This window comes from Melanotaenia boesemani, chromosome 6 (assembly GCF_017639745.1).
Source record: "Melanotaenia boesemani isolate fMelBoe1 chromosome 6, fMelBoe1.pri, whole genome shotgun sequence".
Lineage (NCBI taxonomy): Eukaryota > Metazoa > Chordata > Actinopteri > Atheriniformes > Melanotaeniidae > Melanotaenia > Melanotaenia boesemani.
This window is the reverse complement of record NC_055687.1, coordinates 23,676,943-23,693,829: the sequence shown is the minus strand read 5'-3', so window position 1 is coordinate 23,693,829 and position 16,887 is coordinate 23,676,943. Positions and strand designations below refer to the sequence as shown.

At 39.0% G+C, this 16,887-nt stretch overlaps 1 protein-coding gene across 1 annotated transcript in view; it reads right to left on the bottom strand.

Moving 5' to 3' along the window:
* The window catches only part of col14a1a (collagen, type XIV, alpha 1a), a 119,841-nt gene that overhangs the window by 89,958 nt on the left and 12,996 nt on the right, over window positions 1–16,887 (bottom strand). Inside the window, exons 3-5 of the mRNA XM_041988851.1 lie at window positions 14,359–14,469; window positions 10,887–11,030; window positions 10,447–10,545 (exon numbers count right to left, since the gene is read on the bottom strand). Of these exons, the coding sequence (XP_041844785.1) occupies window positions 10,447–10,545; window positions 10,887–11,030; window positions 14,359–14,469 (354 nt within the window). The remainder of the gene's footprint in view (window positions 1–10,446; window positions 10,546–10,886; window positions 11,031–14,358; window positions 14,470–16,887) is intronic.

Here is a 16,887-nt window from a genome sequence, read left to right as displayed (position 1 = left end):
TTAACTCATCCGTAAACATTATTTCTTAATAGAGGACAAGGATGGAAATCTGGCTAGCACAGAGAACACACACACACACACACACACACTTACTCACACACACATCCAAATGAACAAATGCTAATCTGCTTCCAAGTCTCTGAACACACATCAAACATATGTGAGGACATTTCTTTAGTTTCCGTGACCAGTAATAATTCAGTTGTTGGAAATCATTCAAAAGACAGCAGGGCTTGCAATGGTGGAAAAAGTGAAATAAGACAGAATTAAATGTAATGTGTGTCACTTGTTCAAAATGCACAAAGACTGAAAAGTCTCTAAGGTAATTCTGGAGACTAATTACATAATAAATAAAGCATGCCACACAGCCAAGAGATGAAACAAAAAGTAAATACAGAGATTAACACAAATATGCGCACACACATGCTTGGGAATTTGCAATAAATATGAAAACATCACTCTTTAGGTGATGGTGTGTTACAGCGCTACATAGGTTATGAATAATAGGGGACTCTCCCTCTCTCACAACTACTGTGGTCAATATCAGCATAATCTCATTGGTTCAACTCACAGTTCAACTTTAACAGCCTGTGTCCCTTGGGTTCAATCTCTGTGAGCACAGGTTTCCAGCTTTACGTCAGCCCTATTTAGGTGGCAATCGTTAAAAACAGCAGGGATTCAGAGCATAATCAAATTTAGCTCGCTGGCTCTGTTCAGGCTGGTATCCTGCTGCTGCCGATCTTTGGCGTTAAAGCCGGCGATCTTCCTCATTCCCACCCACACGTCTCTGGTGTTCTTCCAGCTTCTTCCTGTAGGCCTCCTCACACCTCCTCAGCCCCACCTTGAGTTCTATCTGAATTCTCTTTAACTCCCCCTGATCTCCTGACCTGAAGGCTTGCATCTTCTCATTGAGAAGATGCTTCATGTCGCTGGTGATCCAGGGCTTGTTGTTGGGGAAAAGGCGCACAGTCCTGGTTTGGATGGTGGTATCTGCACAAAATCTTATGTAATCGGTGATGCAGTCCGTGATCTGATTAATATCTTCTCCATGTGGCATGAAAGCAGTCACAGGCTTTTTGACTCCACCTCCAAAAAATTGTTTTAGTTAGTTTATACCTTATGTAACACACAGAAATTAGTCCTCTGATTTTAACCCATTACTAGTTACACTAGTAGCAGTTGGCTGCCATTTTTACAATGCCCAGGGAGCAGATGGGGGGTTAAAGGCCTTGCTTTGGCCTCTGAGGTTAGCCTGGGGACTTAAGCCCAGGTTTTCAGCATGAAAAAATTTAGTTTATTAATTTCAAACAGATTCTGATTGATAGTTGATTGATAATTGGTAGTCCCATTCACCCACCCTGTCGTGTTTTTGTTGCTCTAAGCAGTTCTGTATATAGGACATAAAGACAGATTGAGTTTTGCTGTCACACCCCTGAACTGACAGCAGGGGAAGTTTCAAAGATGAAACACGAACAGAGACATACAAGGTGAAGCAACCTCACAATGTGCCTCTGATTCTGCAAAGCCATCATGCTACCTGAAATATTGAGATAGTGCAAAGGCATCTCAGTGTGGTCAGTCCTAACAAGTAAAGATGAGCAACTGAAACAAAGCAAGGGGAGTCTTCTTATAACACAGCAGAGCATGATCTCAGTTCGAGAGAAGCTGTGGAGAAGATTAGTAGACCCAAGTCTGAGGTAACAATTTATGTTTATGTTAGGTTATTACGATGACAATTAAGTATTTTACTACCATTGGCAACCGACCCACATTTGAACAAATACAGACATAAATACACTGAAACACACACTTGTACACATCTCATGTAAGCTAATATTACACAGCTGTTCAAATAATGTGCTTTTTTACGTTTTTTTTTTTTAAACATTGTTTAGGGCCAGTTTCCAAAGAAAATACATTACTGTGCTACACTGGAGACCACTAATGGATTTGTTCTTGCTCTGTCAAACAAAACAGAAACTTGTTGCTAATGGTTGCAGAATTCCTCACTGACTTTATTTGGATGAAACGGGAATTAAACCTTCAGCAACAGTTAACTGTGCAGCAGGATACGGAAGTAATACATATACAATATACACAATACATATATAAAGTTGGACTTTGCAGTAAAGAGCATAAGATGAAATGGCTTAGAACTGCTCTCCAACATGCTATGTAGGGACCAAGACACTTTATAAAACACTAGCGAAGAAATGGCAGTAAGTATTTACAGTTAAATCATTTTGATCATCTAGTAAAAAACTAATAGATCACATGGGAGAGATGCTGAAGACGTCTGTGATGATTTTCTGTGGATCTAGAGAACAAAAATGGCAGATTCATTATCTGATGTTATTTGGTCCCTGTGTTGGATTGTGTTACCTGCCTCGCTGTCTTAAAATGAAGAGACTAGAGGTTTCCATTTTGACACGCTGGACTCAGAGACATTTTTCAATACAACAAGATGATTAAGGACCCAAGAGAGAGCCCTTCACTGCCAAAGATAAACATTACAGTAACAAGTAGAATGTTTTTTTTTTTTTTTTTCCTAAATTTATTAGTAATGATGTGGTGCATTCACTGTACCTGATCTGCTTTTTAAAGCTTGTCTAGAGCTAATCTAACATGATGTTATCACAAGCAGATTCATGAAAATGTCCAGATGTTAAGAAATTAATTTTACTTACAAAAATGTGAATCAAAGTTTGTTTGATGGGACATAGAAAAAGACATGGAGCCTCATGTACAAAGGCTGCATATGTTTCAAAATGTTCCACGCACACGTCAGGATGTACAAATAACAACTTTGCGTGGATCTGTGTGCACCACCATGCAAATTGTCGACCTACCATGAGAATGTGCTTACCCCACACAAACTCTTGTCACTTGAAAGTGACAGACTACAAAGTACTGAAACGCTCCTTTATACACTGAAATATGTTCCTGTAAACTTTAATGACTTTTATAAGTAAGCTTATGACATAAATGAGGATACATATAGCAACACATGACCGTTATAAAGTAGCAGTTTGCAATCAATCAGCTGATGATGTTTAAACCCTGGGTTATTGGTTTCAGGATGTAACAAAGATCATCTCAATTTGTAACAGATAGAACAGTGTTTTTAATAATTACATTTGAGAGAATTCTTTTACAGTGTTCATTATTTAAAAAGTCTTTCACTATATTAAAAAAACTTGAGTGCCAAATGGCTTTAGTCTCAGTTAACTCCAGCAGATCCACAATGGGATTTTGTCAGACTTCAACAATGGTAGTGCATTACATACAACCCTTTCCTGCTAGCTTACATCCAGAGTCAGTCAATGTCACCATATGAGTAGACAGAAAATTTGTTTAATTTCAGGCTTAAGGAATGGATGGTCTGTATTTAACTCAGAGCAGTTTGTGCTTACACTCTGCAAGACATGGTTAAGTAATTTGTAGATTACCGTTAGAACAAAAAAGTAGGTGGCTGAGGTAGTTATTATACTGAGAGTGGAAGAATTTCTATGGCATGTCCTTTGGTTTTTGGCTCTCTTACCTCTGCCTTAACATACAGGCACCCAATGTCAAGACCCTTTTACTAATGTACTTAGCATTTGGGAACGTCTGGTGATGTCCCCTGTCAGAAAGCACTTCAAGTCCCACCTCCAGCAGAGCTTAACCATGTTCTGAGTAAGGTGGGGGACTTTGAGTCAGAGTGGGCTCTGTTCCGCACCTCTGCTGTAGAGGCGGCCAATTGGACCTGTGGCTGTAAGGTTAGCAGTGCCTGTCGCAATGGTAGTCCCTGAACTCTTTGGTGGACACCAGCAGTGAGGGATGCCGTCAAGCTGAAGGAGAAGTCCTATTGGGCTCTTTTGGCCTGTGAAACTAGGCCTGCAAAGGCAGCTGACGGGTTATCTGAAGGCTAAGTGGAACGTGGCTTCAGTGGTTGCTGAGGCACAAACGCTGGCATTGGAGGAGTTTGGAGAGGCCATGGAAAATAACTTCCAGATGGATTCAAGGAGATTCTGGTCCACTAGCCAGAGGCTCAGGAGGGGGAAGCAATGCACAGTGGGGATGTGTACAACACTGTGTACAGTGGGGATAGAGGACCTTGGCTCATGACATTGTGAGTCAGTGTAAGGAATATTTTGAAGACCTCCTCAATCCCACTGACACATCTTCTGATGAGGAAGCAGAGTCTTGGGGCCAAGGGGTAGGCTCTCCTATTTCCAGGGCTGAGGTCGCTGAGGTGGTTAAAAGCTCCTTGGTGGCAGGGTCCTCGGACTGGATGAGATCCGCTCAGAGTTCCTTATGGCTCTGGATGCTGTGGGGCTGTCTTGGTTGACACACATCTGCAGCATTGCATGGACATCAGGGACTGGCAGACTGGGGTGGTGAGAGTATGGAATACCCAACTTTTTTATAAGAGCTGTCCTGTTGCTATAGGACAGGTGCCAACGCTTGGTCCACATCACCGGCAGTTATATAAAATATTTTTACACTGAGGGTTGAGCTGGGGGGGCATGGCTCAGTGGGTAGAGTGGTTATCTTGTTCGATCCTGGCCTAGAGAGTTCACGTCGGCGTGTTCCTGCGCAAGACACTGAACCCCAAATTGCCCCGATGGGTCATGGTTAGCACCTTGCATGGCAGCTTCTGTCATCAGTGTGTGAATGGGTGAATTTGATGTATAATGTAAAGCACTTTGGGTATCATTGCAGGTATAGTAAAGCGCTATTTAAATGCAGACCATTTGGAATCCAGCATGGCTTACCACTGTCACAGACTCTCTTCATAAATTTTATGGACAGAATTTTTATGTGATGGGACTGTATTAACTTCACTACATGCAAACCACCCACCCATCCACACACACACACACACACACACACACACACACACACACACACACACACACACACACACACACACACACACACACACACACACACAGGAACACACAATGCTTTTTGGGACACTGGTGTTATCATGGTAAACATACACAGAGTATCACAGAAGAAGAAGAAAAATTAGTCACACATTACAGCACAATATAAAAAAGAGCATCTTCTATTGATCCACAGAGTCATATTATTAAGCCCACCATAGAGCACATGCATAGAGACACACAGAAGCAGGGCAGGATATTATTATAATCCTTTTCAGGTAGGAGGCAGAACACCAATCAAGGTCACATGTGCTGTAGTGAGTGGTGAGTGGGACTGATGACAGGCCAAAGGAAATTCAGCTTTATAATGTGCTTACTGGTAGCAAGAAAAAAATATAAATAATCTACAACGCTGTCTGCATAGAAAGAAAGAGAGATGGGAATATAGTTATGAATAATAATTTGTAATTGTTTATATAAACAGCAATACTCTGGGTTCAGCTACGGTTTAATTTTATATTTTGTTAAAAAGTGCAGGGCTGGATGGTTCATTATGTGAGCTCATAAAGATACAGTATTCTGGCATTTAGATTAGATTAGATTAGATTAGACTTTATTATCTCACAGTGGAGAAATTCACTTGTTACAGCAGCTCTTGTTATAGAATAAAGTGCAGAAAGACAGAATAAGGTGAACATGCATCACAGCAAGAAGGTGCAATATAAATTATTTACAAGAAAAAGTCTAAGAAAAGCAAAAATATGTACCATTATAAATATAAAAGATATATATATATATATATATATATATATAGAATATAACAACAACTTCACAGACTATATACATATTTACATGGTGATGGTGGGATATGATTTTATGATTGTCCAGCTTTGAAATTCTTAGCACAATAACTTTCTGTCCTCCCTTACTTTTTCCTTTCTCATTTGTGAAAGCACATCTCGATGAAAAAAACCGCCTGCTGCATGGTGTGAAAATGCAAGTTTAACAGCAACACCAGAACAAATTCAGATTTAAATGTATGCACAATCTTCAGAAAATCTCAGGTATTCAGGTGTGAAAATTGTTCTGAGAACAAAGATAAAGGTTCCACAAGTAGTTTTATAAATTGTTCTAATTATTCTTTCATGTCTGCTGGTTTTGGTGCTGAAAGCAGATGTTTGAAACCCCGGCACTTATCAACACTTGTATAAAGTGTTCTTTATGAAATATTTCTTTACATCTTTTTGTCTTTTCGTGAAAAGACAAAAAAAAAAAAAAGGAAGCAAGAGGACCAATAAAATGTTTAAAATTTTTAATTTTTGTTTTGATTATTAAGAAAAGCTTTAAGAAGATTTTTCTAATACATCAGTTCAATATTTGGGAATGTTTCCCGTGCAGTATAACGGCAGTTGTGCATTCACAGCTCAGGGTAGAACGCAGCGCAGACTAGTTATTAGTGATGTTTTTTTGAGTTTTCATAAGAAGAGGCAATCAGCATGTCAGTTGTTCATCATAATTAACTGAGCCAGCTGTAGCATTAGAACTACAGCAGTTTAATATATATTTTCTAAAAAGTGCTTAAGTTACGTCACCGAATATAGTCTTATGATGCTTTTTATAGGTTATATATCAAATTTGTAAAATAAGAAAAAAAAAAAAATTAACAATGAAAGATAATGTTGCTACCGGCTGCTCACACTCACCCTCATTTTCTTTAGTTATTCACAGTTAGTTTGACTGGATAAATATAGATGCTTTGGGAACAGCAAGGAAGGAATCGTGGGACAAAATGAAATGATTTCCTTTTTTTTTTTCTTTAGAAAAGGGTGGTTTATTGGCTTGATATACTGAAGGACATTATGACAGCATTACAGAAGCTCATTTTCTCTGTTTTAAGATCATTTAATCAACTGTTATGATGGCTACTTTTTAAAGTAGATAGGCCTACATCTGAGTCATTTCAATCAGTTAGGAAGCAAAGGACTATTGGACCAGACCCAAAGAGTCTTCAAGTGGTGCTTGGGCTTAATTTTTGTAATTGGTTTCATTTGCTGCACCTGTGAAGATACTGCATGCCTGGAGAGCCTTGCAGAAGATCACCACTCATACACACAATGCTATGCATTGGTGGAAATCCCGGGGGGGATACAGGGGATGTGATCCCCTCCTTTGCATAAAGTTGCCCCCCCTCCCCCCAACGTTTCAGTGAGCAGCAATGTGTAAACACCAGTAAGTCATTTATCACACACAAACACAAAGTTGGAACATAAAACGTAAGTTTCTCCAGATTTCTCTTGCTTTGTCCAAAATCGGCATCTTTTTGTTTTTTAATCAAGACATCATTTAACCAGCCATATACCAGCGGCACATTATGGTACCGTAATGTATCAGAACAAAGCTGCACTTCTCTGTCATGCTCCGTGGTACGGAGCCCGGTTTTCCCAGCTGCCCTGAAGGCATCTTCCCCGCACTCTGGCTTGATTGCTTATGCGCTCCACCTGCCTGGGGCGCTTTATATACCTGCTTGTTTCAACTCTTACCTGCCAGATCGTCTTGGTTCATCCCTGTACGTATCCAGCCTTTATTTCTCTGCCCCTGTTGCCTGTATTTGGATTTTGCCTCTGCCTGCCCCCCGTCTGGAACTCTGCTTGTGATTGTTTGGATCTCCTGGCTCTCGGACCCCTGGAATTGATTATTGGACCTAGATATCGGATCACGGACTCAACTCTCCTTACCCCCACGAGGATTCTCTGGACTCCCCGCTGTCAGCCTGGTCAGCAGTCCGACCTGTGGGTTATTATCCACCTTCTAACCTCTCTTTTGCTCAGCAGCTTCTCCCACACTACGCAGCGGATTCCTCCCTGGATTCCCTCTACCCTGATCCCGAGACAATCCTCCCTCACCTGCTGGATCTCACTCTGCTGGTACGTCAGCCCGAACAATGGTGCACTGTCACCTGCTACTCCCTGCCTCCTAACTCCTGTCTCCTATATCCACAGAAGCCAGACCATAGAGAAGACCGCATTGCACATTCTGTCATTTGTGTACCAATAAATGTTTGTAACCCATCCCTGGGATTCTGAGCCTTATTCTGAGTCCAAACCTGTCAGCGTCATGACACTTCTCAGCTTTCAGAAGCCGTTTGAATTACATTGGTGGCGTAGATGGTTCAAGAGTTATGGTATTTCACAGAACGTATGTCATCTATGGCCCTTCATAGCATCTGGTTTTAAACTTGCGCAATTAACAATTTATAAATAAATGGATTAATGGATCAATTTAATGGATAAATGGATGGCCGATTTATAGGCCTACAGTTACAAGTTATAATTTAAACGTATAAGGGCTGTTAATTTTTAAGTTGCCATATTTTGTGGCACAGTTGTAATATCTTGTATTTTTGTTTGACACTACAATCAATATATATATTTCTGAAGAGTAGTTTGATATTTATAGTTTTGGAACTTATCTTGAGCTTCAACTTCTTGTAAAGTTACTTTGATAGACTCTATTGGAAATTAGAGCAGTGTGCAAAGAAATTCTGTTACATGTGGTAATAAAGGTGTATCTTAATATTTATTAACCTTTATACAGGTAGTCCCACCTTCCACCTAATACATTGTTGATATTACTGGTCGAACATATAAACCTGTAAACGGAAGAGGCTAAACCCTGCAAGGCAAGTTGCAAAGGAGCAGGAGAGAGGCTGAGGATTTACTCTAAATTTTACTGTTTATTGTTCCCCCCAAAAATTAAATGGCATTTTCGCCCCTGGTACTATGTTCCTGGTTGCACAGCTTTTACCTGCTTTCATATTTTTGTTTAAAAAAATGTATGCTTTGCATTGTAAAAGATATCACATTTCTAGAAAATAATACTTTGTGGTAATAAAAATTCTTTCCACCAAAGAGCCAATTTCTTATGTATTCATGGATATATGCTCAGTGATTCTCTGAGTATGTGTTTGTGTCGCTCATCTGCTTGTCTGCTATATGAACTCTAAAGCTACATTTCATAAAGCATTTCATGGTAAAATTATATTGTGCAAATAATATAAAAATGATAGTGCTTAAAATGACGACACTGGACGGTAAAGCAGGCTGCACCTTTAAACTAGATTTTAAAGTAACAACTTGGTGAATAGAGTTAATCTGCTGTATCTTAAAGTTTTTACGATAACTGATAACCCACACAAAACAAATACTGATCCAGCACAAAGTAGGTCGACTGAAATAATAAGCTCCCTTTCACCAAGAAACGAAATTTTGTCTTTGAGTGCACTTTAGGCCGGAAAGCTGTGATGAAAGTATCACAAAAAGTGATGCTTAAAACTTGTAAAAATAAACACATTCATACATCAACAGCAGCTACAATATCTCTGTTTTGGCCACAAGCACTGCTCATGCCATCATCTCACCACCTTCATTGTTCTCTCACACACAGAAGCACAAACTTATACTTTAGCCAACGATTCCTCACTGAACTCTCATTTTATGAATGGAAATCAGCAAATAGACGACTCTCAACTAAGAAAATGAATGCCTTCCTTTCATCTGTTATACTGAGCAGAAAAGTGGTTTAAATAATAAGGATTTCAATATGTGGATATCAAAGCTGCCAACTAAAAGAAAATCTTGTTTTTGGAAGTAGACAGAAAGACTGGCATCTTGTATGGGAGAATGAGCTCAAATTAATAGTCAACCGCAAAGACGCAATCCAACACTGTGGGTGATTTGCATAACTCCGGGAGCTCTACTTAAATATTAAAATGTTTCCACAAATCACAGCTGAGAATGGTTAGAGATTGATGTGTGCCTGAGTATTTCTTAAAAAAGTAGATAGTTGGGTCTAACTGGATGTAGACAGACATCACAAGTAATCTTGGCTTTCTGATCGGTCAAGCTGATGTTGAAAACAGCAGCCAATGGTTGTTTTCCCTACCTCTAAACATTGCTATGGTGACTGACTCGTGGACTCTTTATGCAGACTTATACTGTATGTCCATCTGATGGAGAGATTTACATGTGGTCTTCTTGCTTGGAAACAGTGGCTACATTTACATACACGTTTACATCTGATCGAAGATTCCACTTGACATGTTTGCATGGAAGCTAGAGAAAGTGATCCAGTCGGTGGTATTTATGATGGACAGATTAAATACGATCGTAAGTCTTTTGACGTGTGCAATGCCTAGTAGTTTGGAAGAACAACAACAGAAAAAGCTGTGGCAACGGGACTGTGGCAGCTACAACAAAAATGTTGCCAGTCCCGTTCTGTTTTGCTGCCACCATTTTTCAAGTCGTCTCTGAAACTCATTACGCCACGTGGTTCAAGCATGCACACAATATGCCACAAAACGATCAGAATGAGTGTGTACATGGTTAGTGTTTAATGCTGATTCAACCGTGAAAAGGTTTAAAACACCCCTCTTGATCAGATTGAAGATTCTTTCCAATCGAGGCTTATTGGATCAGCTGACATGTTTACATGACACATTTTTATTCTGATTGGACGTTTGATCGGTGTAAAAGTGCTCCGTGTAAACGTAGCTGTTGTTTGTGTGGATTTGTCCTACCTCCAGAGATCTCATTGGCATCCTCAGGAGGTGCAACGAAATCCGTCAGCCTCTGGGGCTCTGTCTTGTCTCTTCCATCAAGTCTTTCACCTGCATGAGCTAGTAGTGAGGAATTACAAGTGAGAATAAAATGGCTGTTTTATCACTTCCTTTCTATCTGTGTCCACAGTACGTGCATGGATACAATTATGCAAACATAATTTAGGAAAACTGATTTAAGTAGAGCAAGACATGATATAGAAAAGAAAAAATGAAGCAGAAAACAAGAAAAACTGAGTAAGATGGGAGGAGAGAACAAATACAGGGAGAAAGGGCAAGAAGATTTTCAAGGGAATTGTAAAGTATTGTAGAATAGGACAGTGTTCAACATTAAAGAGGAGCAAAGTAGAGAAGAACAGAGAGTACAGCAGCATAACTGAGGTAAAATGTATTAAACAAACCTTTGAATCTGCCCTGAAGTGGTCTGCTCTGCTCATTGTTCCTCACAGCTATAACATTGAAAGTGTAGTCTTTAGAGGGATTGTAGTCTGTTATCAACACCTTAGTGTCAGATTTAGACACTATGATTTCCTTCTGCTGACCACCTGAAATAGAGAGAATGAGAAGAAGAGGGCAAAGGTCAGACCCAAAACTCTATGTTGCAGATTCTTTTTGGTATAAGTAGCTGCTTAAACAAAAATTAATACTCTCACAATTGAATCAATGTAAAGTTAGTTCATTAGAGGGGCTGATTAATATTATCCTGCAGTGTTAAAGCAGGCAAACATTATGGTAAAAGCTTGAAATATTTGGTGCCATGATCCATTTGTTTGTGCCAGTCTTTGTTTGTCATTACACAAGAAGTCAAATGCTGGACTTGAAACGGAAAATAAATCCAATATGAGAAGATTTTTCTTCAACAAATAATAAATGTGTCGGCTGCTTCTGTCATCAAATGCCAAACCTCAAGGTGAAACAACAGTGAGATTGTGGCCGTGTCCTCTCCACTCCTATTAATACCCATCAGGTCACATTAATGGCCATTTTAAAATTGATCTTGTGATCATAAGTGACTGTGTGACAGCGTGCGGCCACTTTCTCAGCTCTTCCCATGCCCCAGTTGGACAAAACAAGATAAATGCTTGTGAAGGTGACTGCAGATCAGGTGAGGTTATTGCACTTCTCAGCTCCAAGCTGGAGGGCAGTGTGTGCAGTTGAACTAAATTATAACTAAAATAACTACAAAACACCAGGACTTGAGGTAATTACTGAGCATCCCTTAAACACCATATGACATCTTTATATGCACTGAGTGGTCTTGTCTTTGTTATATCAGGGCTTCCCTTAAACCTAATTTATAGTGAGTCTGTCAACTTCACAGATTTTTCTTGTGACTGAAAAGGACTTATCCAGTGGCAACAGCAAGAGATAAAAGAGCTGTTTCCAATCTTCTGTTTGGGACTTTTCACTGAGAAGAATTGCACCTGGTTCTTCAACACAATCAGTGCATGAAACCACCTTGAGAAAGGCTGGATCAACATGTATGTATGCTAAAATCAGTGACACTTGGGGAGCTATAGCTCAACTAATTATGAACAGATTTTCTCCCAAAAGCTTTTTATCCATCCATCCATCCATCCATCCATTTTCTATACTGCTTATTCCAATTCAGGGTCATGGGGAAGCTCGAGCCTACCACAGCAATTAGCAGGTGAGAGGCGGGGTACACCCTAGACAGGTCGCCAGTCCATCGCAGGGCCAACACAGACGGACAACCAACTATTCATGCTCACACTCACTCCTAAGGAGAATTAAGCGTGACCAATTAACCTACCATGCATATCTTTGGATGGTAGGAGGAAGCTGGGGTCCTTAGGCAAGACCCTTAACATTACTGCCTAACTACTGTAAGTCACTTTGGATAAAAGCTTTTGCTAAATAAGTGTAATGTAATGTAATGTAAAACAATTCTCTCAGTCAATCCGTGTTGACATTGTTGCTTTAATTTTATTTATCAATTAAAAAAGAAACGTATTTACATAAAGTTATATGATTAAAAAGTAAAATGAGTGTGTTAACTGCTGCAGTTAACTACAGGTACATACATTACCCTGTACTGCTGCTGCTGTAAACCATCTATTTCAGGGGTGTCAAACTCTGCACCTCGAGGGCTGCTATCCTGCAGGATTTTTTTTTGTTTGTTTCCACGCTACACTTGATTCAAACCAAATGGATCCAATATCTTCTTGTCAACCTCTTCACAATCACACATTAATTTCAGTCATGTATGTTGAAGCAGGGAAACAACAAAAACCTGCAGGACAGCAGTCTTTGAGGACCTGGGTTTGACACGTGATCTATTTAAAACTTCATAGATCACAGCAGGTTTCCACCACTCTTTGCACCTATAGGGCTTGAAAAACAAATACACATTCTTCTTTTTCTTATAAATAATCAGCTGCACACAGAACTTTCAGGTGCATGCAATAAAAAGCAAACATGTTGCAGCTCACTTCAACTTTATCTCCACTGGGATCTATGTGTGCACAGACACAAAATGCAATTTTTAAAGTACAAAACTGATGTTGGCCTATTGAAAAGGCATCTTATAAGAGCTTATTTTAGTTTAATTCATGCAGAGAATAAAGTATTAAGCCACCAGACAGAGAAACACAGACCAAATACAACATGAAAAGAGTTACATTATCCACAAGCTGATTATGAGAGGAACTGACAGAAAGCAATGTTTAAGATTACAAATAAAATTTCTTTGTTGTGGAAAAGTAAACAATCTACTGCTGTTTAAATCCAGTTGCACTAATGATATCATGTGGATCCAAGATGTTATCTGTCACTCTGACAGTGCCCTTTGTGATCTAAATATTTTTTAAAATGTTTTCCTCCCAGTAAAAGGACATCAACTATGGTTAAATAGCTTCACTGTACCTCCTATTCACCTCATCTGACTCTAAAACCGAAACAGACAGATGAGACCAAATCAGGACATCAGGACACAGAACAGGTTCCTATGACCTCATCTTTCAGTCCTATTAAAGACAGCTTTATTAACTATGTATAATATAAATAAAACCAAGATGGTTTTCTAAGTCTATTTAAAGTCCATCCACAACCTCCTGCCATTATCCTCACTGAGAAGGAAGCAGCCCTAATGTTCATTTTTAATTCTATTTACAGTTGACAGAGACAGCAAGAGACCACTGAATTGAAGGTATCTTACAATGGATTAGTTGCAAGGACCAAGGTTTATGTCACAGGTTACTTACTTACGCCTACAAATTCATTTTTATGTTAGCTGTGAAAAAACTGTCTGTGTTTTTGACTACAACATAAATAACATATACAGGTGGCTGTCAGGAAGATCTGATGATGGCTGTAAATGCAGGTAAACTGAGAATACGTGACAAATATGTCAGCAGTGATTACAGTGATAATCTCTACACTGTGAGTGCACCATGTCTGCACGCTGATCGACTCGTGAAATAATGCTGAAAGAAAGCAGAATGCTGAGCCCCCATTATGGTATTTGTAAGCAGTAATGATGCAGATTAATTCTGAATGAATGAATACCAAAGTCAATGTTTTTATTCAGCTGTCCTGGGTTGAACTCAGTCATGACTTAGCAAAGGTCCTCCTACTGTCCTACTTTATTTTTAAAAATCTGCTGACAGGCGTTACAAATGCAGCAGAAATACTCCCTTGTTTCAAACTTGGCAAAGGTGAATACCAAACTTTGGGGCTTTCACATCTCTAAGGAGTGTAATCCTTTCAAAGGAGGTTTGATAAGAAGAAAATTACATAATCCCTCTTGGCAGTGACAAAAGTCCAATTCAAAATAAGATCCTTCTTTCAAAATTTTAAAGTTAGATTACATTACTTACGTGTATGTGTGTGTATGTGACTATAGGATCCTACCTGGTATGCTGTTGTAGATAATCAGGTAGCTGTCAATGTCCCCTTTGGGCTCCCTCCATGAAACAAGGAGTTTGCTTGAACTCAATACTTTGAAACGCAGTCTTCTTGGAGCTGGAAGAGAAGAACAACGTTACAATTCAGTCAGATTCAATAAAGCAAGAAATGACAGGACACGAACAATGTGTAATGACAGGAAACAATGACAACTAAAAAGTTTCAGACAAAGTTGGTAGAGATATAAAATCCAAACCTCACAATTTACCACAAAAAGTAAAACACTGAAGTGACTCCAAAAGAATGAATGAATAGTTGGACAGAGAATATAGGAGTAAATTGCACCTCTTAAATTCCCGCAACTATGACAGCATGGTGAAGAGCTCAGTTTTAGGTTGTTCCTGCTTAAAATAGCATGAAAATGTTTAAAAGGAAGCCGTTTCCACTCAACTTTTTTAGGATAAATAAAAATAATACATTTGCAATGCACATAATGAAATATATAAAAGTAGTTGACCCAGCCACCATCTAATCTCCCATCTGTTTTTAGGATATACCTGTTTTAAGCCTGTAAGATCTGCACTTGCTTGATCACCATGTCACTTGGGTTTTTGGAGCTAAACCATATGTAAGGGGAGGAGCATTACTGCTCCATTCCTTGACTTCAGAAATGGGTTGACCCTATCGTGCTCAGTGTGCAAAGAAAAAAGAAAAACATGGCTGCATCCAGGTTTCTTTGTGGTCACTTTGAAACAACAAATGCTACAGACACACAATCAAGTGATGTCAGCTTCTTCTTGGGGGTGCAGTAAATGACCAATCTCTGAAGTATTTTATTTGATATTTGATTTGATTTTTTCAGAAATACAGACACATTTCCTGACGCAGATATGGTTTGTCAACCCCAGTATTTGCATTTATATTACTCCCTAAAAAGGCCTTATTTTGATATTTTTTAAATAATACTTCAGACGAAGTATCTTAATGTAGCCTGGGAAATGAGTTACCTCACAGGACACAATTACTGGGGCTCTTTTACAGCAATTTAATACAAATGACAAACTTAACACTGTACAAAAGTGGCAAAACAATAAAAGTAATAAAAATAAAGAAAATGCGGCAGTGGGCTATGTCACAGCAGTTCTTTTCAACACATCAATCAGACACTGGAAGTTACAGGCACCGAGGTTCTTGCTCTTCCTTTACATAAAGGAACATGGCAGTCTACGCCCTGCACCACATGCAGGCTCTCTTCTCTCAGAGATCAGTCTCTATTTTACCAAAAGATGGACTCTTAATTAGCATTCCCCATGTCTCTAGCCAAGTCAGATGTCAAAGAGTAAGAAGGCCCAAAATGCCCCTGGCCAAGTGTTGGCGGAAAGATATAAGCTCCTGTGGCACTGCCATCTAATGACCGCATCACAGGACATCTATTTACACAATTTAAAACATATTTAGCATATCTCTATACATGCAAAGAACCACAAAATAATACAAACTAAAGCAGAAAACAAATCTCAAACCACAAACATTGCACAATAAAATAAACAACACCATAGCCATTTATAAAGGCCTCTACGGGACACATTCTATACCTAAGTGACAGATTATTTTAATGATTTACCACCTGGCTACATTAAGCTCCCCCCACTGTTCAGTTGGGATGTTGCTGTTAAAAGTCTAGCCATTTTTCCCCATAATTTTAAGTTTTCTGATGCCTCATGTTAAAATGTTGGAACTTTGAAAATCACTAACTTGTCGAATCTGAGAATTACTCAGTGCCAACAAGCCATTAGAAGTATTTTTCTTGTGATCCAGTGGAAGGTGCTCTATTATAATCTTGACCTAATGAATGCCTGGATAACCTTTCAGTAAAATAAGCATAAGTTCTGTTCACTACCACAAGTAAAAGAAATTAATAAATAAATAAAAAATGAAGAAAACTAAAAGACAAAATTGTAAGGATAAATGTAACACCAGATGAAGGAGATGTATTTGTATTTATTTTGGATTATTTTGGATTATATACTAAATTATAGAATAATAACAAACAAAAAAAGATCTTTCATTTTGACTTTGTACAAAGTAAATATCTTTCTCTGCAATGACAGCAAATGTGCAGACTCATCTTTTAGCTTGCAACTCAAGTGAGGCAGCAGACACATAAGGTAAGCAAAGTGTTCATCGTCACTTGTCTGCCTGCTGTTCAGCACAGTCAGCTACAGCTGGTCTCGTGCTAAAAGCTGGTAAAAATGTTAAGATGGCAGATTTATAAGCAAAGCTATACTGGCCTTTATTATTATTTCTAGGAACAGGGTTCAGGAACTTATATTGGATTGTCAATATAATAAACAGTCTCATCATACATAATACAGCTGTACAATGCCATACAGGAAAACAAAGATATTACTACAGGTCTAAGGAACTTGTTCTGTTTACAGATAGATGTACTTCACTGGCCAAACATGCTCATGCAATACTTCCAGCTCACTGCATTTCAAACTCATGGGAATTTGAAAGTTATAGCCTGTGTAC